This window comes from Sarcophilus harrisii, chromosome 1, assembly GCF_902635505.1.
Source record: "Sarcophilus harrisii chromosome 1, mSarHar1.11, whole genome shotgun sequence".
NCBI classification, from domain to species: Eukaryota; Metazoa; Chordata; class Mammalia; order Dasyuromorphia; family Dasyuridae; genus Sarcophilus; species Sarcophilus harrisii.
Genome location: NC_045426.1, coordinates 336,356,243 through 336,383,177, shown reverse-complemented (window position 1 = coordinate 336,383,177; position 26,935 = coordinate 336,356,243). Strand labels below are relative to the sequence as shown.

At 34.8% G+C, this 26,935-nt stretch overlaps 1 protein-coding gene across 4 annotated transcripts in view; it reads right to left on the bottom strand.

Annotated features, from left to right (window-relative positions):
• Positions 1-931: 931 nt before the first annotated feature.
• Positions 932-26,935, bottom strand: part of SLX4 (SLX4 structure-specific endonuclease subunit) — a 45,079-nt gene continuing 19,075 nt past the window's right edge. For 2 of the 4 annotated variants that reach the window (XM_023497725.2, XM_012543184.2), the window contains exons 8-15: positions 25,483-25,744; positions 24,523-24,611; positions 23,218-23,364; positions 18,617-18,786; positions 14,634-17,065; positions 8,853-8,955; positions 7,171-7,641; positions 932-6,100 (exon numbers count right to left, since the gene is read on the bottom strand). In XM_023497725.2, the coding sequence (XP_023353493.1) occupies positions 5,758-6,100; positions 7,171-7,641; positions 8,853-8,955; positions 14,634-17,065; positions 18,617-18,786; positions 23,218-23,364; positions 24,523-24,611; positions 25,483-25,744 (4,017 nt within the window). In that variant the 3' untranslated portion in view covers positions 932-5,757. Of the gene's footprint in view, positions 6,101-6,855; positions 7,642-8,852; positions 8,956-13,772; positions 13,832-14,633; positions 17,066-18,616; positions 18,787-23,217; positions 23,365-24,522; positions 24,612-25,482; positions 25,745-26,935 lie in introns of those variants that run through there. The other 2 variants (XM_031945616.1, XM_031945617.1) reach the window with 2 other exon arrangements.

Below are 26,935 nucleotides of genomic sequence, written 5' to 3'. Positions count from 1 at the left end.
AGGTGAAAAATTGGAACAAGAGGTTTGGCAATTGTTAATGCTGTAAAGTTACCAATGCATATAACCTGTAAATAAAAGGCTATTAAATAAAAAAAAAAAGTCCATTTATGCCTTTATTTTCATTCTTAATAGAAGTGAACTTTATCTAATGCTTTTTCTGCATTTGTTGATAATAATTTTTGTTATTTTTATTATTGATATAATTATGTTAATATTTTTCCTTATGTTAAACTATTCCTGAATATTATTGTAATAGTTTTGTTTAGGATTCTTGCATCTATATTAATAAAATTGATTTATAATTTTCTTTGTTTTTGTTTTTCCTGGTTTAAGAATCAGTATCATATTTGTTTCATAAAAGGAATTTGCTAGGATTCTTTCTTTGCCTATAATTTCAAGTAATTTAATAATGGAATTAATTAGTCCTTAAATGTTTGATAGAATTCACTTATAAATCCATCTGCTGCTGGCATTTTTTTTTTAGGAAGCTCACTTATGGCCTGTTCAATTTCTTTTTCTAAAATAGATCTATTTAGATATTTTATTTCCTCTTCTTCTAATTTAAGACAGTTTGTATTTTTGTAAATATTCTTCCATTTCACTTAAGTTGTTAAATTTATTGACATATAATTGGGCAAAATAACTCCTTATAATTGTATATAATTGCTTTGATTTCATCCTCTTTTTTGATACTAGTAATTTAGTGTTTTCTTTTAAAAATTATTAACCAATGGTTTATCTATTTTATTGACTTTTTCATAATATCAACTACTAACTTATTAATTCAATGGTTTTCTTACACTCAATGTTATTGATTTTACCTTTCATTTTTAGGATTTCCAATTTAGGGTTAAATTGAGGATTTTTAATTTGTTATTTTTTCTACATTTTTAAAAAATTGCATACCCAGTTTTTTGGTCTGCTCTTTCTCTCTCTCTCTTTTTTTTTTTATTGATATAAGCACTTAAGAGACATAAGTTTTCCTCTGATTATTGCTTTTGCTGTATTCCATAGGTTTTGATATGCTGTTTCATTATTATAATTTTCTTTGATGAAATTAATGGGAAAAAAATTGATGATTATTTCTATTATTTGTTCTTTAACCCAAACATTCTTTAAAATTAGGTTGTTTAATCTCTAATTAGCTTCCCTCCTCCCCACCCTATTTCCAGTCCTTTATTAAAAGCAATTTTTATTGCATTGTGCTCTATCAAGAAAGCATTTAACATTTCTGCTTTTAGCCATAAAATTTTTGTGCCTTAAGATATACTCAATCTTTGTTAAGGCACCATTTACCACTGAGAAAAAGGTATGTTCTTTTTAATTTTCATTTAATTCTCTCCAGATATCAATCATATTTAGCTTATCTAAAGTGTTATTTATCTGGTTCTGAGAGGGGAAAATTAAAGTCCCCTACTATTATAGTACTACTATCTATTTCCATCTGTAATTCATTTAATTTTTCTTTTAAAAATTTAGATGCTTAAAAAAAATTAGGTGCAGTGGTATTGCATATGTCTAGCATTGACATTGCTTCACAATCTACAGTACTTTTTATTATGTAGCTTCCCTGTTTATCTCTTTTATTAAATCTATTTTAGCTTTGACTTTGATATAATTGCTACCTGTTGTTTTTTTTTTGCATACATTCTACTCCAAACCTTTAATTGTTTCTTCTTAATATGTTTCTTGTAAGCAGCACAATGTCCAATTCTGACTTTTAATCTATTCTGCTATTCTCCTATTATCCTGTTCCCTTACCTTCTTTCTTTATAAATTTAGAAGACTTTTTATACCCTTTATTTCCTTATATATATTTATATCCTTATTGTTCCCTCTTTAATCCAGATCTGATGAGAGTCAAATTCCAGGACTACTGGCCCTCTGCCCCCACCTGAATCCTTTGTATCAGTTCTTTTTCTTGCATTAACGAGGTAGTGGCTCTTTTTATCTTTTCTTACACAATTTTGCTTTTTAGCATCACATCATACTCAGTTCATCCTCAATCTTTCTTTTGAACTACTCAATTACTGACAGTCTTAAGAATACAGTTCACATTTCTGCATATAAAAAGTAAACAGTTTGCCCTTATTGAATCCCTTGTAATTAGTCTTTGATGTTTACCTTATATTTCTCCTAGATTTTATGTGTTAATTTTTGTATTAGGTTCTGATCTTTTTGCAATAAAAATTGGAAAAGTCTGTCAATTCATTGAATATCTTTTCTTTTTAAATTGTTGTTGTTCAGGATTATACTTAACTATGATGAATAAGTTATTTTTGGTCATAGCCCTAGTTCTTTTGCTCTTTGATATATAGTGTTCCAATGGTCTTTTAATGTGGCAGCTTCTAGATCTTATGTAATTCTAACTGTGGCTCTGCAGTATTTGAATTGACTTTTTCTAGTTACTGATAATATTTTCTTCTTAATATAGAGGTTTTGAAATTTGACTATGATATTCTTGTAGGTTTTCATGATAGGATCTCTTTCAGGTAGTCGTTGGTAGATTTTTTTTTTATTCTATTTCTACTTTCTCCTCTTGTTCTAAAACTTTAGGGCAACATTCTTTAAGTATTTCTTTTAATATGGTATCAAGATTCTTTTTCTGATCGTAATTTTCAGGTAGCCCAAGAATTCTTATGTTTTTTTCTTCCTAATACGTTTTCCAGATCATCAGTTATTTTCTTATGAGATGTTTCACATTTCTTCTATTTCTTTCATTCTTTTTATTTTGTTTTATTATTTCTTGGTTTCTTAAATCATTGACTTCCCTTTGTCCAAGAACAAGTTTCCAAAGAATTGTTTTCTTCCATAAGATTCTGGATCTTTTTCTAGTTGGTTGACTTTCTTTTCATAAGTCTTGGTTTTCTTGGATTTTTCTTATTTTTGTTCCTAATATTTCCTTAATTTCTCTTATTTGATTTTTAAAGTTAAAAATTTTAACTCCTTCCAAGAATTCTTTTTGGCACAAGACTATTTGATCTTACTCTTTGGAGTAAGAGAAGCTTTTTTTGCTTCAGTATCCTCACTTAAAAATGAATCCAGTTCTTCCCTATCCTCATAGTAGCTGGCTGTGATTCTTTTCTCTTTGCCTACTCATTTTTACTTTTTATTTTTAGTAGTTTGTTATTATGATCACCTCTAATGCCAGGACATGGGAGATGGTGCTTCTGGCCTTAGATCCTTCTTACTGAACTTTGTTGAGGGCTCAACCTTGCTCTTCTTTCCCCTTCTAAGCCACAGCTAGGACCCTCAGTCACACTATGCTGGAAATGGTCTTGCTCCCTGAGGACATTCCAATGGCTGTAACCTTCAGTTCTTTCTTCTGGCCTGGAACTAAGATCAAGAACTCAGCTCTCCTGTAAGTGCCCACAGCTAGCAGCATGCCCACCCCACCACATCTGCAGTCACTGGCTATGTGCTGGCTCCTTCTTGCCTTCAGCTGCAGCAGAACGCAATTGGGCCTGTCATCCCTCAAAAGCAGAGGGTTCTTCATTCTTTCCCAGCTGTCTGCCCTTCACACATACAGTCTGTAAGAAACTGAGGTTGAGGTTACCTCTCAATCCAGCTGCCTCCAGGGCTTGTTGTGGGTTGTTTCAGTGGAGATAGCCTAGAGGTATTTGTACTTCACTCAGGCTGAGAACCTCCAAACCTAAAATCCAAATCTAAATACCTTTTAAAAAACCTTTTGAGTTATAGGAAATGCCACGTCAGAGATAAAACTTGAATTTAAGTCTTCCTTGACTTGAGGACTCTGTCTACTACATTATCTCTGACATCTTCTGGCTGTGTAACTCTCAGCAAATCACTCTAGGAATTCTCTAATATTCGAAGTTACAGAGAAGGTATCAACCTACATGGGAAGTATTCTCATTTGGAGTTCCCTGATAAGTCCAATTACTGTTTCCTAATATATTAATTTGTAATTTCGCTTTGAAGTATTTATATCATTGTGAAAGAGAGCTCCGAGAGGGAAGGGAAGTTGTTTTTTTCTGAATAACAGAACTGACATGCACATATTTAATTATGATGTTCTCTGAGACCCTAGAACAAAAAACTGGTTTTGGATCTTTCCTAATGAGACCACAAAGAAATGTGGTGAGATGAGGCATCTTGTGTAGTGGTGAAAAACACTGAAGTTGAAGTTGGGAAAACCAAGCTTAAGTCCTGACTCTGACATTTGCTATTCTGGAAAGTTATGTAACTCTTTTAAGTCCCAAGCATGTTAGCTACACTTATGATGAAGAATGCATATTACTTTTCGATAGGTCAGAGAGGGCAAAGGGATAGACTCAGGGGAGCTCCTTATTACAAAAGCATGAAGGAAAGTTCCAGAATAACTTCCTATAAAAAGCAGAAAAGCCATAAGTTTGTGAGAAGCTTAACATCTAAACAATTCTTATAAAGCACTTTTTAATTTTATATCACACAAAATTCAAATTATGCTATTTACAAAAGACAAAAACATTAATACTGATTGCAGACATCAAATCTTCCCTTCTTTTCCAATCTATTATACTACATTTTTGTCCTCACCATTTTACAGCTCATAAAAAACCCTAACAATTGGTCTCTTACAGGGGCTGATTCCATGGAGTCATAAACAGTCAACTGCTCAGTGCTGCCAGTCTGCCATTTACACGGAGTCCTTCCTACACAAGCAGGCAGTGCAAGGAGGTATCCCAAACCAGTTTCAATGATACCTCAACTGAGAATGCAAATGAGCCAAGACCCACAATGAAAAAAAGAAAGAAGAAGGAAGAATTCTTTAAGATGTGAGCAAGGAAGTATTTGTATCCAAGAATGACCTTCAGGGATGGAAAGCATAAGGAACAAAAAGTTGCTAAAACACAAGAACAAAGAGATAATTCTCTTCATAATGAAAAAGGATAAAATCTAAGATTGGTGCAAATCATTATATATAATAACACTGTAGGTAGAACTAAAGCCTAAGAGAGGAAGGGACAAGGCCTGGATCTGGAACACACATGTCGACCCTCCTGATTAAAGTCCTTTACCTGAAGTTCTGGTGATTCCATTTCTAAATGCAGAAAATACCCAGAAGTTGGAGGCAAAATTTGAATGTAGGAACGAGACAAAAGATTAAAAAGAACGAGGACTGGATAAAAACAGTAGATCTAATGACAAAGTTACTGCAAATGAAAAGAGATCCAAAAGGTAAGAGTTGAAAGAAAAAGATAAAACCCAAGAGAAGCAAGAGATCATCCTGGATCTTGCATTTAGCTCCTTGTTTTTTTCCCTTTAATTTTCTTTACATTTCTTTCTTTCTTTCAGTTTTTTATATTATGTCTCTCATTAAAGAACCTCAACAGGTTGTTTTTCTTAGCCTTTGCCATTTTGAAGACATTTTCAGCAAATCCATTTCCCAGTTGTAAAAATGTAATGTGCAAACTTTCTTTTCTATACTGGAATTCCATTATCCAAAACAGTGATGAAAACATTTGAAAGTATAAAAACAAAAAAAGAGAGAGAAAGAGAGACTTCTGGAGACAAACATCACAAAAAGACAGATGGTCAAGAAAGGCTAGCATCTAAAAATGCCCCTTTGGGGGAGAGAGGAAGTGAGAAGAGAAGGTAATAAATATCAGATTAGAGGAAGAGTCAATTTGGGAGGAAGGCTTCAAACACATGGCTTTCTGATGATGAAAAATTCCAGTACTCCTCTGTGCAGGTAGAGGATTATGAGAGTTCCAGGCTGGTGATGGGCAAATGCAGAAGAGAAAGGGGTGACCGTCATCAATAGCGTTTCCCCCTTTTTTTGGCACCTGGCTGCAATTTCTTCTTCAACTTTTCTTTTCTGGATCCAGCTGTGGTAAAAGTAATGCAGTGAGCATCCAGAAAATCTAACAGCTTTCCCATGGCAAATTTAATGCCATTCTGTTTCAGCTCTGCCTGCAAGTCAGCAAGCTCAAAGGGCTGGTAAAGGAGAATTTTCTGGTAAAGGGCTGGATGTGATCGGATGTAGCGTCTTACTGCCTCCTCTTTGTCAGCCACGTGAGCAGCAGCTTGAGAAGCAGTGATCTCCTCCTCTTCTTCCCCTTCAGATTCAAACACTGTTTCAAATTCACTGGCAATAGAACTGAAAAGGAAAAAAACCAACAAATCTAGGTAAAGAATTCTTCCCATGTCTACCAGACAATACGATCCAGCAAATGATAGAGAAATTCACAGCAGACATATCCCAGGTGGCTGATTTTTCAGCATCTCCATTGCATTTCATCTAAGGCTGTCTAAAGTGTTCTGTAAATTACTTTTCATAATGCAAAGCAGTATGGCACAGTGGGATGGGCACAGCCAAAAGACCTGGATTCTGCTCCACCATTAACTGCTAAGTTAACTTCTTATCTGTCAAATAAGGGAGTTGAACTAGAGGAGCTCTAAAATCAGTGTTAATAATCTATGATTTGACTGCTTCCCTATGTTCCCCATACCATCTTTTAGTCTTATATGTGGGTTTCACATTAATTTACAAAGTCTTTATTAGGCCACTCCCAATCACAAAGGACTAAAGATCATTGATGTTGCTTGACAGGAGCATATAACAATATGATGGGCATCATAACAATCTAGGATACCTTTGGTATTCTAGCAATTAAATCAGGTAACTCCCAGAAGGTGTGATGGATTGGTTAAAGAAAGAAAAATATAAGACATTTGCAAGTAGCTTTGTTAAAATGTTAAGGAAGTAATTTTCAAAGTGAGTTCTGAGAATTCTTGGAGTTCCCCAAGTTTGTGAGATCAAAACTACTTTCATAACAATAATAAAGTATTTTAATATTTAATTATAATTTGATTATTAAATGATAATTCAATGATAAAATGTTTTAATATTTTAATATTGATTGAAATGACTCATATAAACAAAGGTTCTTTGGATAGTCCTTAATCATTTTTAAGAGAGGAAAGGGTTCTGAGACCAAAAAATTTGAGAAATGCTACACAAAGACAATGGTATTCCTGAATCCTAGAACTAAAATTCTGCTTATGAGTTGTATTACCAACTACTAAAAATCTCTTCAAATTTCAAACATTTAGAAATTTAGAAAGCAAGTCAGGGACTGAGTTTACCAGACAAAAAACCCCATTTTTACTCTTGTTCAAGTCATCTGAATAAGGACACCAGTGCTAAATCTGTTCTTCATTCATTACCTTTGTGAACCAAAGGAGTTTTCACTTTCATCTGTAGAAGAAGCAATGGATTTCTGAGACATTGAGAGATGATTATCATTGGCAGGGTCTAGGTGCACATCTTCAGGTGGTGGTTGTGTTAATGTTACAATGGCTTTATGTCGCCGCTTCCTTCTGCTTTGGATTTTAGAGAGATTCTTTAGCCTTTGGTGACTGATGCTGGATAAGTTCTCTGAAACTTCTGACTGACTTCCCTCTACACTGGGCAGTGCACAGCTGGAGGAAGCTGGCGGTAACTCACTCACTGCTCCTGAAGTCTTGACTTGAGAAGTTGTCTGAGTCAGGCAGCAAGGCTCTGCCATCAATTTAGGGGATGCCTGCAAAGCCTGAATTTCATCCTCAGAGTCAGATGGCAGGATCTGGTGGGTGTACTGGAAAATCTCCTTCAGTTTCAGTACCATCTGGCGTTTGGGGAGAGGACGAACTCCAAATCTAAATTGGGAAATAGGTAATTTTTTAGTCCTCAACCAGATTGCTTGTATGTACTTTACACTGTTTTGCTTACTTGTCAGCAAACAAGACACAATTATTAGCAAACATTAATGGCTGTTGGCAAAGCCAACCTGCTTGCATTCTATGATTGTCAGAAGTTAGTGTCTGACTAAGTATACTTTGTAAAATCCTTACATGGCAATTAAAGTAAATTATGTCTTTTAAGGGTGGACTGATTTGTGGAAATATCAAAACGCATATCATGTTAAGCCTGATGACTAAAACTGAAAGAGTCAGGCTAAGAAAAAAAGCCTAGGGTTAGAAATAGATCATGACTATGAAGTTGTGAGACTGAGTTTCACGTGTCCCAAATCTAGGAGTTCCAATAATGTTTGAAGCAATGGTGACACTATTGAAATAAATGTGCAGCACATCAAAGTCTAATGGCATTTCTACTCCTATGGAGAAAGTGACTACTTAGAATGGGAACAATATTTAGTTGGCCATATAGAAAAAGAATCTTTTCAATTATTAAGTACAACTTTGATAAGTCAATTCATCAAAATTCTATTAATTCTAAGATTTGAAAAACTTAGATTCAGATAAAAGTATTCATTCTGTGAAAATATTAACCAAAGAAAAGCTTGCTAAAAAAAAGTGTGCAAGTCACTCAGACTTGTGAAACAGAAGCACATTATCTTTTCGCTTTGAAGCAATAACTACAATAAAATAAGGAATTTTAAATTAAAATTAAATATTATACTTATAACTGACAAATTATAAATATGTCTTTAAGATAAGTTGGATAGTCATTTTGATGTGATTTATTTGTTAAGTAAAAAGAAAGACATTCTCTAAGGGTAGAAGGGCTCTTACAATAGGCCCCTTTCCACAGGCTGAAATTTCCCATGCTCATGAAGATTTTTACTCTCACAGAAAGTGACCTTAGACCTTCTGACTTTTCAGAAACTGCAGGCAAAATCTAGAATAAGTCTGTGAGACCACCTCATAGTAAGGAAAGTAGGAACTCAGATGGAGATGGCACAAGAGGCCTCTCATCTTCAGCAAAGCCTCTTAAGGGTCAGAAGACTGAATCTCTTCACAAAGAAAATTCCTCTAAGACTGAAAAGAATATGAACTTTTAAGAGAAGAACCCAAGGTACTTTACTAAATCCAAATAATGAGCCAACAAGTAAATTGAAAACACCAACCTATTCAATTCTTTCTTTAATTCTGGTGTTTCCATGATAGAATAACTTGGCATTGGAGTTATAGGAACTTTGGGAGGTCTATTAGTCTTCTGATTAGCAACTTCTGTGGGAAAATAAAACAACATAAATATTAATAAAATGGTTGGAATAAGAGGTACTTGATGTAATAGCACTACTTAGCATCTTTTAATTTCATTAACATGAGTTTCTAAGCTCTGCTCCTTAGCTTTCTTTATACTGAAGACAATGAACCATTAAAATAGTTAATTTCCCAATTCTTTGGCGCTGTGACAATCTATCAATGTTTGATTCATTACACCACCATTCTCCCTTCTAAAAGTATGACAAGGCACACTTAATGTGCAACAGGTACAGATAATATTTATATGACACACTGACAGCACTCTTCTAAAAGTCACTGGCAAATGCTGGGATCTCTCAAGCCAGTCAGGACATATTGTATTAAGGAGAAAATAGAACAATTAAAAGGAATTTTTATGAAAAATCACAATTCACTGCAATCAGTCCATACCCATTTGAAGTAGCAGTCCTATGGCACTTCTACTCCCTTGGAAAAAACACTGACTTTGGAGTCAGATGACTGAGCCTATATACTTGGATTCTGCTGCCCATTAGTTATGTGAATGGCTAGGTCACTTAATCTTTCTGGGTCTTAGTTTCCTCATCTATAAAATCAGGAGTTTACACTAACTGAATTCTAATGTCCTTTCCAGTCTTACATCTAACAAGTCTCTATTTTCAACATACCTTTACTCAGCATAAAAGAAACTACATGCTGAGTGAAATGAGCAGGGCCAAGAGATCATTATATATTTCAACAATACTATATGATGACCAATTCTGATGGACCTAGCCCTCTTCAGCAATGAGATGAACCAAATCAGTTCCAATGGAGCAGTAATGAACTGAACCAGCTACACCCAGCAAAAGAACTCTGGGAGATGACTAAGAACCATTACATTGAATTCCCAATTCCTATATTTTTGTCTTCCTGCATTTTTGATTTCCTTCACAGGCTAATTGTACATTATTTCAGAGTCCAATTCTTTATGTATAGCAAAATAACTGTTTGGACATGTATAATTATTTTGTATTTGATTTGCACTTTAACATATTTAACATGTATTGGTCGCCATCTGGGGGAGAGAGTGGGGGGAAGCAGGGGAAAAATTGGAACAAAAGGTTTGGCAATTGTCAATGCTGTATAATTACCCATGCATATAACTTGTAAATAAAAAGCTATTAATAATAATAATAAAAAAGAAACCACAAAACTAATACTGTAAAATTTTTCACTCAAAGGACACCAAGGATCCAATCAACAAACCCAATGGTCTTTTCCTCAGTTCTCATCCAAGTTCCTCAAGTGTAGAAACAGTTTCATTTTTCTCTGTGGTCCCAGGACTTAGTAAAGACCCTGGAACACAGTAGGTTCTTAACAAATGCTTGTTGATAGACTGTTTGATTGTCTACTTTATTAAATTTGACACTTATCAGCAACATGGTTGAGTGGAGAATGTTGGGCTTGGGGTCAAGATACCTGGAATCTTATTTCAGCCCCAATATTTGCTAGCTTTCTGACCATGGGCAAGTCACTTAACTCCTCTGAACCTTGGTTTTCTCATCAGTAAAATTAGGGTGATACTTGCAATAGGGTGATAACTCTTTTAAAAAGATACTTTGTAAACCTTATTATTATGCTATATATGTGTGAATTACTGAAAATATTTTCTTCTTTGGCTTACATAACACCATACTATGTTGGAGGGGAGGGGTTTTCTGTCAACTTCTCTCTCTCTTCCTAACTCTCCCTTTTGCTGACTTCTTTTCTTCCTACTGACTAAATGTAAACATTCCACAAATTTCTGTCTATGACCTTTCTTTCTCTCTACTTTCTCTTCATTATATCATATCCACAACTTCACTTAGCTCATTATGGAGATGGTATTCAAACCTATATTTCTCCAAGATAATAGACAATAAAAATATGAGACCAAAAGTTATTTGCCTATAGAGAAGTGGTCAAAGGATCTAAGTAAACACTTCTCAAAAGAAGAACTGCAAAATATTAACAACTATCTGAATTTCCAAATAATTGTAAGACAATTGTAAATGAAACAACTCTGAAGTTTTACTTTGCACCCAGTAAAGTGGCAAAGATATAAAAGATGGGAATAGCCATCCTTATATAAGGTGTGGGGAAATGGGTATACCAATGCATTAAAAGTAGAGTATGAAATGGTACAACTATAGAAAGCAATTAGGAATAACAGGGAATAAGTTACTAACATGTCTATATATTTTGACCCAGAATTTTCCTGCTAGCCATAGACCCCCAAGAAAGTTATTAGCAAAAAGAAAGGATCCATATACAACAAAATATTTATCAAACTTCTTGTGGTAGTAAAGACTAGAAACAAAATAAATACTCATGGACTGGGAAAATGGCCAAACAAATTGTGGTATACTAATGCAATGGAATATTATTTTGCTTTAAGAAAAAACAATTATTAGGAACAGAGAAGCTTGGAAAGACTTACATTACTTAAAAAATGAAGTAAGCTGAGCTAAGAAAACAACATATATGAGAAGTACAATATTGTAAATGGAAATAATCACCACAAGCAATCCAAATTACATGCTTCAAAATTATATATATATAAAGTTTGGTTCCAAAGAATAGATGTGAAAAGACATCCCCCTGTAAAGATCAGGATTATGGAATTTTACATATAGAATGTCAGATATGTTGATCAGCTTTACTGAATTTTTTCCCCTCTTCTTGCTTTCAAAAAGTCTTTGTACTTACACGAACTGATGGTGAGTGAAGAGAACAGAATCAAGAGAATATTGCACACAGTAACAACAAGATTATGTGATGGTCAACTGTGATGGACTTGACTCTTCTCAACAATGCATTGATTCAAGCAATTCCAAGAGACTTGGTATAAAAAATGCCATCTGCATCCAGAGAGAGAACTATGGAGACTGAATATGGATCGAAGGATAGTACTTTCATTTTTGTGTTTGTTTGTTTCTCATGGTTTTTTCTCTTTTAGTCTGATTTTTCTTATACATGACAAATATGGAAATTTATTTAAAAGAACTGGACATATTTAGCCTACATCAGACTACTTGCTCTCTTAGGGAAGGCAGAGGAAAGTAGAAAAGTTCGGAACAAAGTCTTTACAAAAATGAATGTAGGAAACTCTCTTTACATGTTTTTGGAAAATAAAATACTATTGAAAAACTTTTTTTAAAAGTTTAATGATGAATGACTTTCTTAGAGGGAGAGGGAGGTAGGGAAAATCTGGGTGATGTAAAAATAAAAGATATTAATAAAAACTTCATACCATTATCCCTATTTTAGATTTACTTCATACTATTTATGCTTTGTCCCTATGAAGCATTTTAACAATGAATGGTCTTCCATCCTTGAATCCACCCTATTAATCCTCTATCACTTACCTTTTCAGCTCCTATTTTTGAGCTACTAAACAATACTGGAAATAAAAAACCCAAACTAATTTGGGCCACTATAAACATGCACTACTAAACCTTGCAGGTAGTCTACCACTACACAGCAATCCTTTTATGGCTTTGATTGACTTCCTCTCACTTTCTTCACAGTGGCCATTTCAAACTTTTTCTACTAAAACCCCTTAACTCTACTCTTCTTAGTCGATACCATAGCCTCCTATTTTTATCTATACATTTACATAGTATTTTAGAGATTATAAAGCTCTTTCTCCACATATATTCTTTGGGGAGTGTGTATATTACCCCCATTTTGCTGATAAGTAAATCAATACTTTAATGTTATGTGGAGACTTGCCCATGTCAATAAAACAGCAAGAAAAACAAAATTTCAACCAGTCTCCAGCCTACCTTTGCAAGTCCCACATGCTTTTCAATACATCACACTGCACTTCTAGCTAAAGCCTGTATTTGTGCTTTTAATCTGGTGCCTTCATATTTCCTGTGTATTTCAAAACATTAAAAAAATTCTTTTAAGACTTCTCATTCCCTATAGGATAAAATCAAAACTCCTTAACATAACATTGAAAGTTTCCAAATTACCTTTTCTGCCTTATTTTATTCTATTTCTCTTTTTATGTACATTATATTCCAGGACTCAAGTTTGACCTCTGATCTCATCCTATTTCCCATAACCATGTATTTGTCAGGATATACAAATTTCTTCCACATCTATGCCCACTGAAATCATTTCTTCCTTCACTGCTTTGTTCCAAGAAGCTTCCTCTAAGGCTACAGCTGAAGATGATCTCTTCTCAAACTTCTCAGCAATCTAGACTGCTCCTTTGCACTTAATACACATCAAGAAGTAGCACAATATAGTGGAACAAGCACTCTGTTCAGAATCTAATGGACACTCTCATTGTGACTTTGGATCAGCTATCTCACTTCTGGCTTTCCAGCTCCCTCACAGTAAATTGAGAAGTCTAGATTAACACCTTAACTACTAAAGAAATCAAAAGACAAAAGGAAAGTAAATTGAAGCTAAATTGGAGGAAAACTTCTGTTTTGTTTTTTTTTTTTGCATATGCAAATAAAGGTGCTAAAGATGGTTTTATTGTGTGTCCAAAAATAACAAGGATATCACTTCATGGGATTCTGTGTCATCTCATATTGTACTACTCATACAGTAAACAACTGCAAAAAAAGACCAAAAAGATAATTGCAGTTTATGGAAGCATCTGTTATAGAGAATGAGGAAGTAGAGAAATTATGTGAAGACTTGTACAGATTATATTATCAGTGATATCAAACTTTAGGAGTCAGAAGCAAGATAGATAGGTCAAAGGCTTATCCATACCACAATCTCCTGCCTACATAGTATAGTGGAAAGACTACAGGCACTAGGATTAGAGGGCCTACCTTGCAAAGAAGCACCCAAACTTGATTCCTCCTGAGGCTTCAGATCAAGAATCTGTTTACTTCAGTGAAAATATTTAATATTAGATTTTCTCAAATAGAACCTTCTATTCTTCCTAGTCTATCAGGGAAAATTTTTTTCCCCATTACTAATAGCAATCACCCAGGCTTGAAATCTTAACTTAGCTTTCATTCCTCACCCTCATTTATCACATATCTATTCACTAAGTCCAACCAATTCTTCTTTTTCACTATCTTGTGTCTAGCTTTTTTTCATATTGACAGTAGCCCAGCTTGTACTATTGCAAAAATCTTTCCTTACCAGTCTTCCTTTTCCCCTGACAATCCATTTTATACATGGTGGCAGGTTAATTTTCCTATAGGACAGCTCTAATAATGTCACGTCTCTGCTTGAAGACTGGTTCTCTACTGACTTTTGAATAAAGAGCAAACTCTTTATCAAGGCAGCAATTAAGACTGGAATTCCTAACAATTCCTCCACAGCTTCTATTTTGTCTTTGTTCACTTAGGATTGTTTTTATCCATTTCCCACTGGGACATTAGGCTTCATCTAATTTTATAGCTTGAATAATACCACAAATAGCCAGATAAAGCATTAAAAATGCATATTAAGTATCTATTTACTTCTATTTACAGAAATTAATGAGAACAAATGGTCTACAAAGTAGAAGATATGCAATGGCAACTCTAACCTATTCTCTTTGCAAGACTATGTGAGGTCCAAAGATCAGCTTAAAGGCAAGTGAGTTATAAAGCATTATTGGAGCCCAATATTCATTCCAGTAATTAAATTAAAAATATAATTCTTGATTACTCATATAAATATAATACTCAGTTACTTACTTGGAGTCTTTAACATTTCCAGTTCTTGACTTGATTCCTCATTTGACAATCTTTTAGCCAAAGGAAGAATTTCTGTAGATTTTTGTTCTCCATCCCAATCATCCCACAGAGCTGAATTCAAATAGCTTACATTACTATTTCCAGGTGAACCTGCACAGGAGGATCTCTTTTCATTATAGTGTAAAGATCTTCTTTTGCCCATAGGACTTCCACAAACAGAAGTGCTGCTCAGGGTTCCAGGGGAGTTTCTCTCCCTGTTATTTAGCGTTTCACACACTTTATTGTTGGGACTACTAGTACTTGGGTGGCCAGTCCTCTCTAAGTTCAAATTATCAATTGGAATTGGTGAGAGAGGTTCAATATTCCAGCAGTCATCATCAACTGGAATTGGGGGGTCACTGTTTAGTAGTAAGCTGCTACTTAGAGGACAAGGATCAAGATCTTGCTCTTCTTCACTATCCACAACTTCTACCACTTCACTACACACATTTTGGATCATTACAGGTTTGTTGTCGGCAGAAGAAAGCCTTGACTGGGATGATGGGCTTTCCAGAGACTGTTTAACTAAATCAGCATGCTCAGGTGAAATCTGAATTGGTTCTACTGTAGAAAAGTTCTTATTAACATTTGAATATTGAATTGTAGGGCTTCTATAAGAATATCTCTCATTGACTGAGGTTTCTGAGAGTGATTTGGTTTCTGAAGTAATGGATACCAGATGAGATGATGTCTTAGGTCCATTTATAGAGTCTTTGTCTGTTATTTCATTAACATCTTTATCTTCTATTAGGACTTTAGTCTTGCCCTGTAAAACTTTATCCTGAAAATTAGAAACACACGGCCTAGAGATGATGCTTGTGATTCGCATGTGGGATGAGCAGTCATGGCTTCTGTTCGTAAGAGGAGTGGCTGGAACCAACCATGAAGTGTCTGTGGTACTGCTTTCCTCATGTCTGGTGACTGGCCTAAAATCCAACTCATCATCCAAACAACTCTTCTCCTTACTGTGTGACTGCATCTCACTGAGAACATCTGTATGTATCCCAACTTCTGTGGCTATTGAGCCTTGAGAATACCTTGGAGGATCACTATCAATATCAATTATTAGAAAAGGTTTAGATGCTTTGAGACTATTCTTCACTTCCTTGCCTTTGCCTACAAAGGTTCTGGGTGTTTTTCTTTCTCTACAGGGACTATCAGAAACTGGTTTCATTTTGGTCTGTTCTAGCTCCATTTCTTCATCTGAATCCAACAAAAGGATAACATCATCATCTTTGTTCACTTGTGATGGGGAATTCTGAGATCTGATATTCGACTGGGACAGCCTTTCATAAGATTTTGGTTGAGTTAGGTCAATGGACGGAGGCTTAGCTGGAGAAGTCAGGACTGCTGTATTTTTATGGCTTGCAATATAACCACATTCACTGCTGTCCTTGCAATCTGGGTCTTCATATAAAGTGAGGATATCATTGTTTTCCTTTTGTTTTTCCATTAAAATTGGAGAAGAGACTATCTTGGAAAATTTCCTTTTTAATTGAGGAGACAATGGGGATGAATCATGTCTACACTGAGAAAAAAATTGTGAATTGGAAGGACTCTGACAGTGTGATGGAAGAAAGTCTAGCTGCAATGGAGGTGTCTGGCAAAGAATGGGAGAACCAGAAACTTCTTTCACTGGAAAAGTCTCTTTTAGTTTCTTTGGATTGCAGTGTATTGGGGAGGGCTCATAATATTCTCTTTCAGTCACTGAAAAAAGTTCATTACAACTCTTATCAAGATCAAAATCATGGGCTGAATCTACAGATGTGAGTTTTTCTCTGAGTTTATCTCCTCTATCTTCTACCAAAAGATGAGAAGTACTAGAATGAGTAACAGTTTTAGTTGGCTTTGGTGAACAATCTTTTTTAGGAGACTCTATACCACCCTCATCATCTGGAATCTTTTCCTGGCATGCCACAGGAGTGAAATGCTTAATATTTAAATTGTTATTTATACTTGGCTCTTGATCATTAGCTTGTTCAGAAGAGTCTATTTTATAAGTATCATCCATCTGTTTTTTTAACGTGACACTTGCTGGTAGACATTCAAACACTGGAATTTCCTCCCTTGGATGGCTAGCTACCGAATCTTTGTTTGTCTGACATTTCCCTTGAAGCATTTTTTGCTGAGTAGCAGCAAACTCATAAATTTCATCCATTTCCTCTTCATTTACTTTCTCTCTGTCATCTTCTTCCTGGTCTTCCAATTTAGGCAAAAGCTCAGATTCCTTATCTTCATCTACCCACATTGACCTCAATAGTTCTTGGAAATTTTCTGCTCTACTTTCACAATCTTCTTCTTCTTTCCCCATTAAAAACATACCATCTTCTGAATTAGTATCAGTAGCCTCTGGGCTACTTTCACATAGATCAACAAGTTCCTTTACTCCAAACCTGCAGAAAGGAAATGAAAAAGCATCAGTTTTCCTTTTGCAGAGGCCATGTTTCTCTCATTCAGGGATGAGGAGACAGCTAGAAGTGAAATTCATATATGAAGAAGGCTGAAGAGAGAATAATCAGGGAATTGTTGAAAATACCATATTTTTGTCCTTTCCTCCATCCTTCTATAACAAGGACATTCTTCTTCAAGATCTGAAGTTTGCCTGGTCAATAGAAGATTTTAATAAGAGGCTTGTAACTAGTTATTTAAAGTGTCTCAAGGCTATGTGATTTAAATAATACAAATTAATATTTAAAATAAAGCATTAAAAAATATGAAGATTCAATTGCCCCTAAATTTCTTAAGATGATACCCTTTACAGGGTACATGTAATGCAAACTTTTATCTATAGCTTACCCGGAAGAGGCAGGTGAAAGTCACTCAGCCCTACCAGATAACTGTTGTGTAGCCTTAAATTTCAGCCTGAGATTCCTAAGAAAATATGTTATTAGGGATAGCTAGGTGGTACAGTGGATAGAGCACCAGCCTTGAAGTCAGGAGGACCCGAGTCCAAATCTGGTCTCAGACACTTAATACCTCGTAGCTGTGTGACCCTGGGCAAGTCACTTAATCCTAATTGCCTCAGCAAAAAAAAAAAAAAAAATTACTATAAGTAACTAAGAAATTCTACCTGAATTATTTGACTCCTGCAAGGTCATCATTGGTGATAAACTTCTGCCTACTAATGATAACTGATATTAATAAGGAAAAGGAAAGAGTTTAAGGGAGGGGAAAGGAATAAGCATATATATAATGTCTGTGGTAAAGCACTTTTTATAAATACTGTCTTACCTAAAAGGGGCAGAAAGGGGTAGCAATAGCCCTGGAGTCAGCTAAATTCAAATCTGGCCTCAAACACTAGCTGTATGTCTAGCAAGTCACTTAACCTTATTTGCCTCAGTTTCCTTCTCTGTAAAATGAGCTGGAGAAGGAAATGACAAACCACTCTGATATCTTTGCCATGAAAACCCCAAAAAGGGGGTCACAAAGAATTGGACATAACTGAAACCACTGAATGACAACAAATCTGACTTGATCCTAACAACAATCCTATAAAGTAAATATTACTATTCCCATTTTACAGATGAGGGCTAGTATCTTTGGCCAGATCTGAACTCATGTCCTGCTAACTCCAGGCTCAGCCCTCTTTCTACTGAGTCATCTATGTAGTAACTGCTTTAGCAATCCTCACAGACACTTAAAAGTCTGAAAAGCACTTTGCCCACTTTCCTCGTGATTTTCTCAAGAACGCTGTCAGGTAGGCTTTATGGATATTGTAGTTGGGGCTAAAAAAGGTGAGCAGCTTGCCCACAGTCACAGAGCTCCAAAGTGGCAGAGTCAGAACTTAAACACCAACATCTCCTACCTCTGAATCCAGGGCTCTCTCCACAGCACTGCACTGACTCTCTGATGTATGACAATGCTTAATACACATGATAAAAACTGATACACTTTGGAAAGTTAGTTTCATTTGCTGTTAAGTAAGCAAAAAGCAGCATAGCAACCTGAGGGCTAGTGACTGCAAGTCGGCGAGCAGGTGGGCAGGAATGTCAGGATCAGCTGTGTACAGGTACTGTAGAAACAGGTGAGCTGTTTCAGTGCTCACGTCATTCAAAAGGACCCTTCGTGTCCTCAAATTCCCATCTTCCACTACAAAGAAACCTTCATTGTGTACCTGAAAAGAAAGAGAACCATTTTTTAAAAGTTTTGTATCAATAAAGACCTAAGTATATAAGGAAATGGACTAGATATTGACCTCATGCATACTAGAGCTAATCATACTATCCCAAATATAAAGGAAAGCAATAAACAGGTAATTTATTTTTCTGATCAGATCTCTAGAATAGTAGGTTCTTAGCCTTGTCTTATTTTCTTAAACTCATAATCCAATATTTTTGGATTGTTCAATTCACAAACTCTGCGATTTGCTGTAATGAAGGAAAAATTAATTCCTAGGATTTTGCATCATGTGCTACTGTAATGACCGCGCTAGCACCCAGGACACCCGAGAATCAGCCGTTGTCAGGATAAGCAAAAGTCCTCAATCTTTATTCTCGGTCCCCAGATGCAGGATTGAACAGAATGGAAGCTGATTCTCGGCAAACACCTTCTCTCTCCTTACCTCTGAGAGTGTGTCCCTGGCTAGCTTTACTTCACCCCCTAGTCTCTCCTACAATCCTCTATACCTCAATCATTGAGCCAGCACGGATAGCGGAAAGGACATTTTCCAAGCATATGCCCATAGAGTATTGTCCAATCAGTAGTTAGCCTCAAGCCCTCGGCAGTCCTGACCTCAGTGCATTGAATTCAACAGTTTCAGCCCTCTACATGCTACATTTGAGATAAAATTCCTTGTCACTTCAATGTCAGAAGAGAATTCCTAAAGTAAAGTTAGTATCTCAACCTATTTTTATTTTCACAAATGCATACACAAATACATGCCCAAATTATATTATGGGGAAAAAAAATAAACAAGATCTTAATCTAATGACTCCTTGCCTTCTTATCAAACTCTTCCTTTGTTCCATTCTTTTTTACCAAAGAATAAGCATTACAGCATTTCAGAAAAAAAAAAAAAGGAGTAGAAGGCTATTGATATTAATACTTAAAAGATGAAGAAAGAGTCCTAATGAATCATTCAAAAAAACAAGAGATCAAAAGGAAGTTTGGAAGAAGATGAGGGAAACCAGGGCACTGTTAGAAAACATAAAATCTGAAATGTTATTTCCCCACCTTGAAAAAAATAACCAAGCTATATATAGAGAAAATTCAGTTTCACATGCTTTTGTAACAGTTTTCAAAAGAAATCAAAGCAATAGTCATATGAAAAAATGTTCTACATAACTACTGATTAGAGAAAAGCAAAATAAAACAGTTCTGAGGTACTGCCTCATACCCAAAAGATTGACTAACATAACAGAAAAATACAATAACTTCTAGAAGATATACTGAAGTTATGAAATAACCCAACCATTCTAGAAAAATTTGAAACTACCCCCAAAGGGCTAAAAAACTGTACATACACTTTGACCCAGCAATATACCACTACTTGGTCTGAATCTCAAAGAGAAGAAAGAAAAAGGGAAAAACCTATATATACAAAAATGTTTAAACCAACTCTTTTCATGGCGGCAAATAATTGGAAATTGAGGGAAATCAATTAAAAAATGGCTGAACATACTGGAGTATATGATTGTGATAGTTTTAGGAAAACCTGGGAAAACCTATATGAACTGATACAAAATGAAGTGAGCAGAACCAAGAGAACAATGTATACAGTAACAATATTTTCATGATCATTAACTGTAAGATCAAGACAATGATCTCAGACAACTCCAAAGAACTCATGATGAAAAACGCTATCTATATTCAGAGAGAACTGATTAACTTTGAAGATAGATTGATGCACATTTTTTTTACTTTATTTTTCTCTTTTTTTCCTATAACTTAACTAATATGAAAACATATTTTTGCATGACTTCACATGTACGAATATATTGCTTGCTTTCTCAATAGGAGGGAGAGGGGCTTTGGGAAGAGAATTGGGAATTCTAAATTTTTTTTAAATGTTAAAATATAATTTTTTTTTAAAAGAAAGAATATTTTGGCAGTTGCATATATCTTGTTTGTAAATAGTTGTCAGTATATTGTCTCCCTTATTAAATTATGAACACCTTTACAAATGCTTGATTTTTGTTGAGTTTGTATAAAGTTCGTATATATAAAGCATTTTTATGAGGTATTTATAAAAATGTTTTATACATACGAACTTTATAAGTTCTTTTATTAATCTTTTATTAATCTGTTCCTCTCTCTATTCCCTATTGAGTGGGGACAAGGCACTTTAAAATGCATAGATATGCATATTTTTTGGGGGAAATTTCCTTATTGGGAACTATATACAGTTATATGTACAGGGGGGTGTGTGTGTGTGTATGTATATATAAAATCAAGAAAGCAATAATTTTTTTTCTTTTTTGTGCAATGCTTATTCTTTAAATTTCTTTTTCTCATTGCTATACCTACTAGCACTTCTAGTACTATGTTAAACAGCAGAAGTGATTATCAGTGTCATTTTTTACTTCTGATTTTATTGGAAAGTATTCATCTATTTCCTCTAAATTATCAATTATTTTAGCAAATAGCTAGGCAAAATTGTTTCTAACAATTTTCTTTATATTATTGTAAATTCTCCTTTTTCATTTCTGATATAAACAATATGGTTTTCCTCTCTATTTTAAAAAGTCAGACTTCCTCTTTATTTTTTTCCTTCTCTCCCCTCCCCCTAAAAAACCCCAGTTCCTACTTTTAAAATTTATTAATCTTTTATTCTCTTGCACTTTTTATTTTCTTTACTCCCACCTCCCACTTTAAAAATAACGTAATAAAGGATTTTATCTCTTCATACTACTCCCAACATTCAAATTTGTTTTATGACTATTCCCTTTCCTATCCTTCCCTCCCTCTCAGATCCTTAAACAATCTGATAATTCTTAGATTATTTCTCTTTGACCTATTTTATAGGTCAGGATTTTTTTTTTTTTTGAAAGAGATCAATTCTTATATTTTCTTCTCCCTCTACCCCAATTTTTTTCACTTTTGTTTCAATATTTCCTGTTGCCTTATTGAGTTGATGTGTTCTGTGTTACCCATCCTAATTTTATGAGTATTCAGTTCTTGAATGAGATTTTCTACCATCTGTTCTATGGTGTTAGTTTTCTTTATTATTTTTTTTCCTCCCTAGCTATTCTTCTCAATATCTTTTGCTTTTATTTCTTCTAGATACTCCTACAAGTTCTTTAGCCAGCACATTTTTTTCTTCAAGACTTTACCTGGGGGTGAGAGGGAGAGAGGCAGCTAGATGGTGCAGTGAATAGAGCACCAGCCCTCAAGTCAGGAGGACCTGAGTTTAAATATGATCTCAGACACTTAACACTTCCTGGGCAACTCACTTAACCCCAACTGCCTCAGCAAAAAAAAAAAAAAAAAAAAAAGACTTTACCTGGGGTTCTTTTGAGGGTTTATCCCTCAATTGTCTTTTAAATCAAATTACTTCCTTATGATATTTAGCATTTTTCCAGGTTTGCTCAATTCATCTGTCTTATTATCTAAGGTGGAGGCCTGCACTTGTGTCGATCTCCTCAATTGAATGGCAGGAGCAGAGCTTTCTGATCCTGTTTATGGAAGCCTGCAGCAGGCCCATCCTTCAAACAACTCTGGAGTTGCTATTGCTGGGCTCTGCCCGAGGACATCTTGGCACTGAACACCAGGACTTCCTCTTGCTTTAGGCTTTGCTTGACATTCTCCTACCTGAGTTTAGGCTCAAAGGCTATTCCTTTATTATACTCCTTCCACAAGATTCAAGCACTCCTCAAGCTGTATACTATCTGGGATCATTCCCCCCAAGTTGAGCTTGGATCATAAATGATTCAGTGGGGACTGCCTGGGACTCCCTGGATCTGCTCTCTGCTATGGGCTTCAGGAGTAGCTCAGGATGGGCTGGGTCACTGCCAGACTCAGGTTGCTAGTGCCAAGTGGCTTGAAAGACTCTCCAGGGGCTCCACTTTCCACCAGGGTCCTGATTTCTACCTGTTTATTCCAGGATCTCCAAAGAACTTTATCTGTGTTTTCCTAGGCAAGGTCTACAGTTGATTCTTCATATTTCTTTGTAATTTTTAGAGTGATGCATTTCTAATTCCCACTGGAATATTTGCAGAAGACCTCGGCGCTAACATGTACTAGCAAGTCCCCATCTTCCCACAATTCTCATTCAAATTTGCTGATATTTATTAAGTTCATAATAAAAAAAAGGAAAGAACAAAATGGAAAGAACATGAAATTAAAGAGAAAAATGTTTGGGACTGGTAAAGGAGAGAGGTAGTGTGATGGGAAAGAGAGAAAAAGTTAAGGGAAAAAGGGAAAAAAAAGGTAAAAAATAAAAGAAACAAAAAAAAAAAGAGGAAGAGAGAACACTAATCAAGAAGAGGAGGAAAAGATTGATAAAAGATAGAAAAAAAGGAGAAAAAAGATGAAGAGTAGAATGTACCAAAAAAAGTGGTTACATTAAAATAAAAACAAACAGCCTTTCATCTCTAACCATACTTACAACTTGAATGAGCTGTGGACATCGTGCATAAAGCACAAACATGTGAGCATACAGCACATCTCCAGAGTCCATCTGAAACTGCACATCACTGAGGTGAGGGTTGTTGACCATTGCACCAAAATCAGCAGATAGCAAACTAAGTGACAACTGAAAAAATGAAGAGGATAAAAACACCCATTTTCTACCACAATTTACTCAAGAAAGTGGCCAATCCATTCCAGTCTTACCACAACATAATAACAGAATTATATCCATTATGATAAATGGAAATGTCAAATCTAATTAATCTGTGTTATTTATGATAAACACTGTAGAGGACAGATATGCTAGCTCTTTCAGTTAAGAAAAACTGGAAGTTGTTCACAGACAAATGTGGCCCCACTGACCAAAATGGAAAGAAAAATAAACAGCAATGAAAACCCTTCCTTAGCTCTTCAAGCCAGTGTCATAAAGTTATTCCCATAAAAATCCACAGAGAAAATACTTCATGAAGAAACAGATTATGTAGATTAGTAAATAAATATAACAAAAATTAAACAAGTACAAATGTTTTCAGCCACATGTTGGATGACAGGACAGAAACAATTCTTTTTTGGCCTTCTTTTAACTTAGGGCAAAAGCTATCATAGTTATAACTTTAGATGAAAAACAGTGAACTTTTATAGCAGTGATTCTTAATCGGGGGGGAGGGGTCTACAATTTTTTTAAAAAAATGTTGATAACTGAATTATATTTTGTTTCCTTTGTAAAATCTTATAAATTTTATTTTATGCATTTAAAAAACATCATTCTGAAATGGCATCCATGACACACAACAGGTTAAGAACATCTGTTCTTTAAATAGCATCAAGAGAATAAATGTAAACTAATTTAGTAAGCTCATTTTACCATGCACATGAAGCAACTGTAGCTAACAGTAACCAGGATAAACCAAGGAAAATGTTACACTAAAAACAAGCATACGTTGTATTAATATAGCAGTTTAAGATTTTAAAAAAGTATTTGACAAATTCTCTCATTTGATCCTCAAAGTAATTCTTTAAGGAAGGTACTATTATTAACCCCATTTTATATACTAGAAAGCTAAGATTGGGATAATTAAGTGACTTTTGCCTAGGGTCTTACAAGTACTAAGCATCTGAGGCACTTACTAAAAAGGAACTATATGTAAGAGATTTACAGTTTTATTTACATTGCTCTTTTTTTGGTCTTCTTTATATATCATTTGGTCATTTTCTAGTTTATAATTTTACAAATTAAAAACAGCAAAAAAGAAGTATAACATTTTGAAAAATAAACCCTTACTGCAGAACTGCTGCTTCTCTGGTATTTCTTCTCTTTGGATGACAAGACAAATCCAGTCAATGGAAGATCACAAGATTCCAGATCTTTCCCTTAAGGAAGTGCAGATGAAAAGAAAAATCACATTCTAAGCAAGAAAAAATTGCAAAATCAAATACTACCACACAGAAACCATCCTAAGCTGAAATAAGACTGGGAAAGCCTTGGGTGCTTATAAAGATCAGACTACTTATTCACTTGATTTTTAAAATCACAAAAATGAAAAAAAATTATGTTATATGGGATGCCTCTCTGGGAGAAAGATATAGAAAAGATAGAGGGAGAAATTTAAGTGACACAAAAATAAACATATTAACAAAAATTCATTTTAAAAAAACTGCTTTACATAAAGTGTCATTTGATCATTATAACCACTTTATGAAGTTTTCAATGTATACATGATTTCTCCCATCTTATTGAAGGGGAAACTAAGACACTTAGAGGTTTTGTGGTTTGCCCAAAAGAGGTTAGCCAACAACAGGGCTGAAATTTGATTTTAAGATCAGTACTCTCTTTGCTATATAACATTTCCTTATGGATGAGATTTTCTTACTAAAAAAAAAAAAAAAAAAAAAGGAACATCTCATAAGCCATTTTTGCCAGCCTGCCCTCTAACAAGCAAGTATACTTTTAGAAAAATCACTAAAACCATTCTAAATTATTACTTAACCTTGGAAAATGTTTTATTTTGTTTTGTCCTCCAGGTTGTAAGCATCGCCACAATTGTTCATTTCATATTTAACTGTGAGGTTAAAACTCAAGCAACTACAAAAACTAAATTGCTCTTGTATGTAAGTGTAACCACCTGAAATTTTAAAGTAGTTTAGAACTCAATAAACTAAATCATCTCCATAGGCCAAAGTCAAATGAATAATACATTTCTCTGGAAGGCTGTGGAAAATGAATTAACTCCAAGTATCTTACCTGATGGACTTCTGGAATGAGTTTCAGCATTGTTGCTCCACTGGGTGAGAGTTAGCCCTTCTCCTGCAAGATCTAAAAGGACCTGCAGAGTCTGATGGTCTTTTTGGCTACAGGAAAGTGACCGCCTCCTGGAATTAAGCTCTTCTGGAGTTTTTAAGTTAAAACCTTCAGAAGTAGAATCACTGAAAGCAGGCAGCTCTTGCACATCTGGTTTGGATTGGCTAAATGCCATTAATGGCAGCATAGGCCCCTTTTCTGAATTCTAAAACAAATCAAAATCCAATCCAATTACATTATTATGTCCACTGATGTTGGATGAGCAGCTATATGGAACATGATGCAAAAGATAGGTACCATAAGTATTATCTCTATTCTATAGCTGAGAAAACTGAGTTGTAGGGAGGTAATTTACAAAAAGGAGACTTTATAGGTATTAGGTATCAAGGAAAGATCTGAACTTAGTTTCTTTTGAACCTACCATCTCTAACACCAACTATCTAAACATCAGCTTTTATTTATAGAGAACTTTAAATTTTACCAAATTTATCCTGTGAGTTATGTGACACAAGCTTTCCTATTTTATGCATGAGGAAGCTGAAGCTCAAGAGAGGTTAAATGACTTTTCCCCAGTTATACAACTAGTGAATAGGGCCAAGAATAAAGTCTTCAGAGACCAACTTCAGAAAGCTTTTTACTATACTCTAACTTCTTTTAAGAAGCTAATAGGTGAGAAGAGAAGATGACTAATGCTTTAGTCCTTAGATTTTATTTTTCTTTTTTGGTTTCTCACCTTCCTTTCCTTCTATGATTAGATTTTAATCACAAGGCTTTTTATTCTTAGTACAACAGGGGCCTAGAGTTAAGTAAGCCACAATACTGATATGTCCTAATGCCCTTAGATAGGGAGTTGGTTATAGGGAAAATGCCTGAAAAGAACTAAGTTCCCAAATAAATTTAAATGATCCCTGGGTCATAGGGCTCTGGCTTTTGAAAGGACCTTCAGGGAACTCCTGTTCATCTTTCTTATTCCATAAAGGATTATTCCTAATGATTATCAAACTTATACCCAAGAACATTCCTGAAAGGAAGATATAGTTAGGCCACATATTTGCAGTGATATTGATTTAGAAAATCGAAGGCATGCCTACTTGGAAGAGATCAAGATTAAGGAAGGAGGGAAATGAAATCTCATATACTTACTTCTTTTGGTACTACAAAGTAATTCTGACTGTCATTTCAAAATAAGGTCATTAATATATCATAAACCCTACTCACTTCAGAACCCTTTTAAAATGTTACCCAGTTGATTATCTGTGAGATAAACAGGTCAGCAACCATAAAGTAAATCTTTTGAGTCTCAGGGTCTTAACTCTCAAGTGTCAATCTATTTACTATCCTATTTATGTTTTTTCTTAGAAATTTTTGTATTTTTTTTTCCTGATATCATCTACCA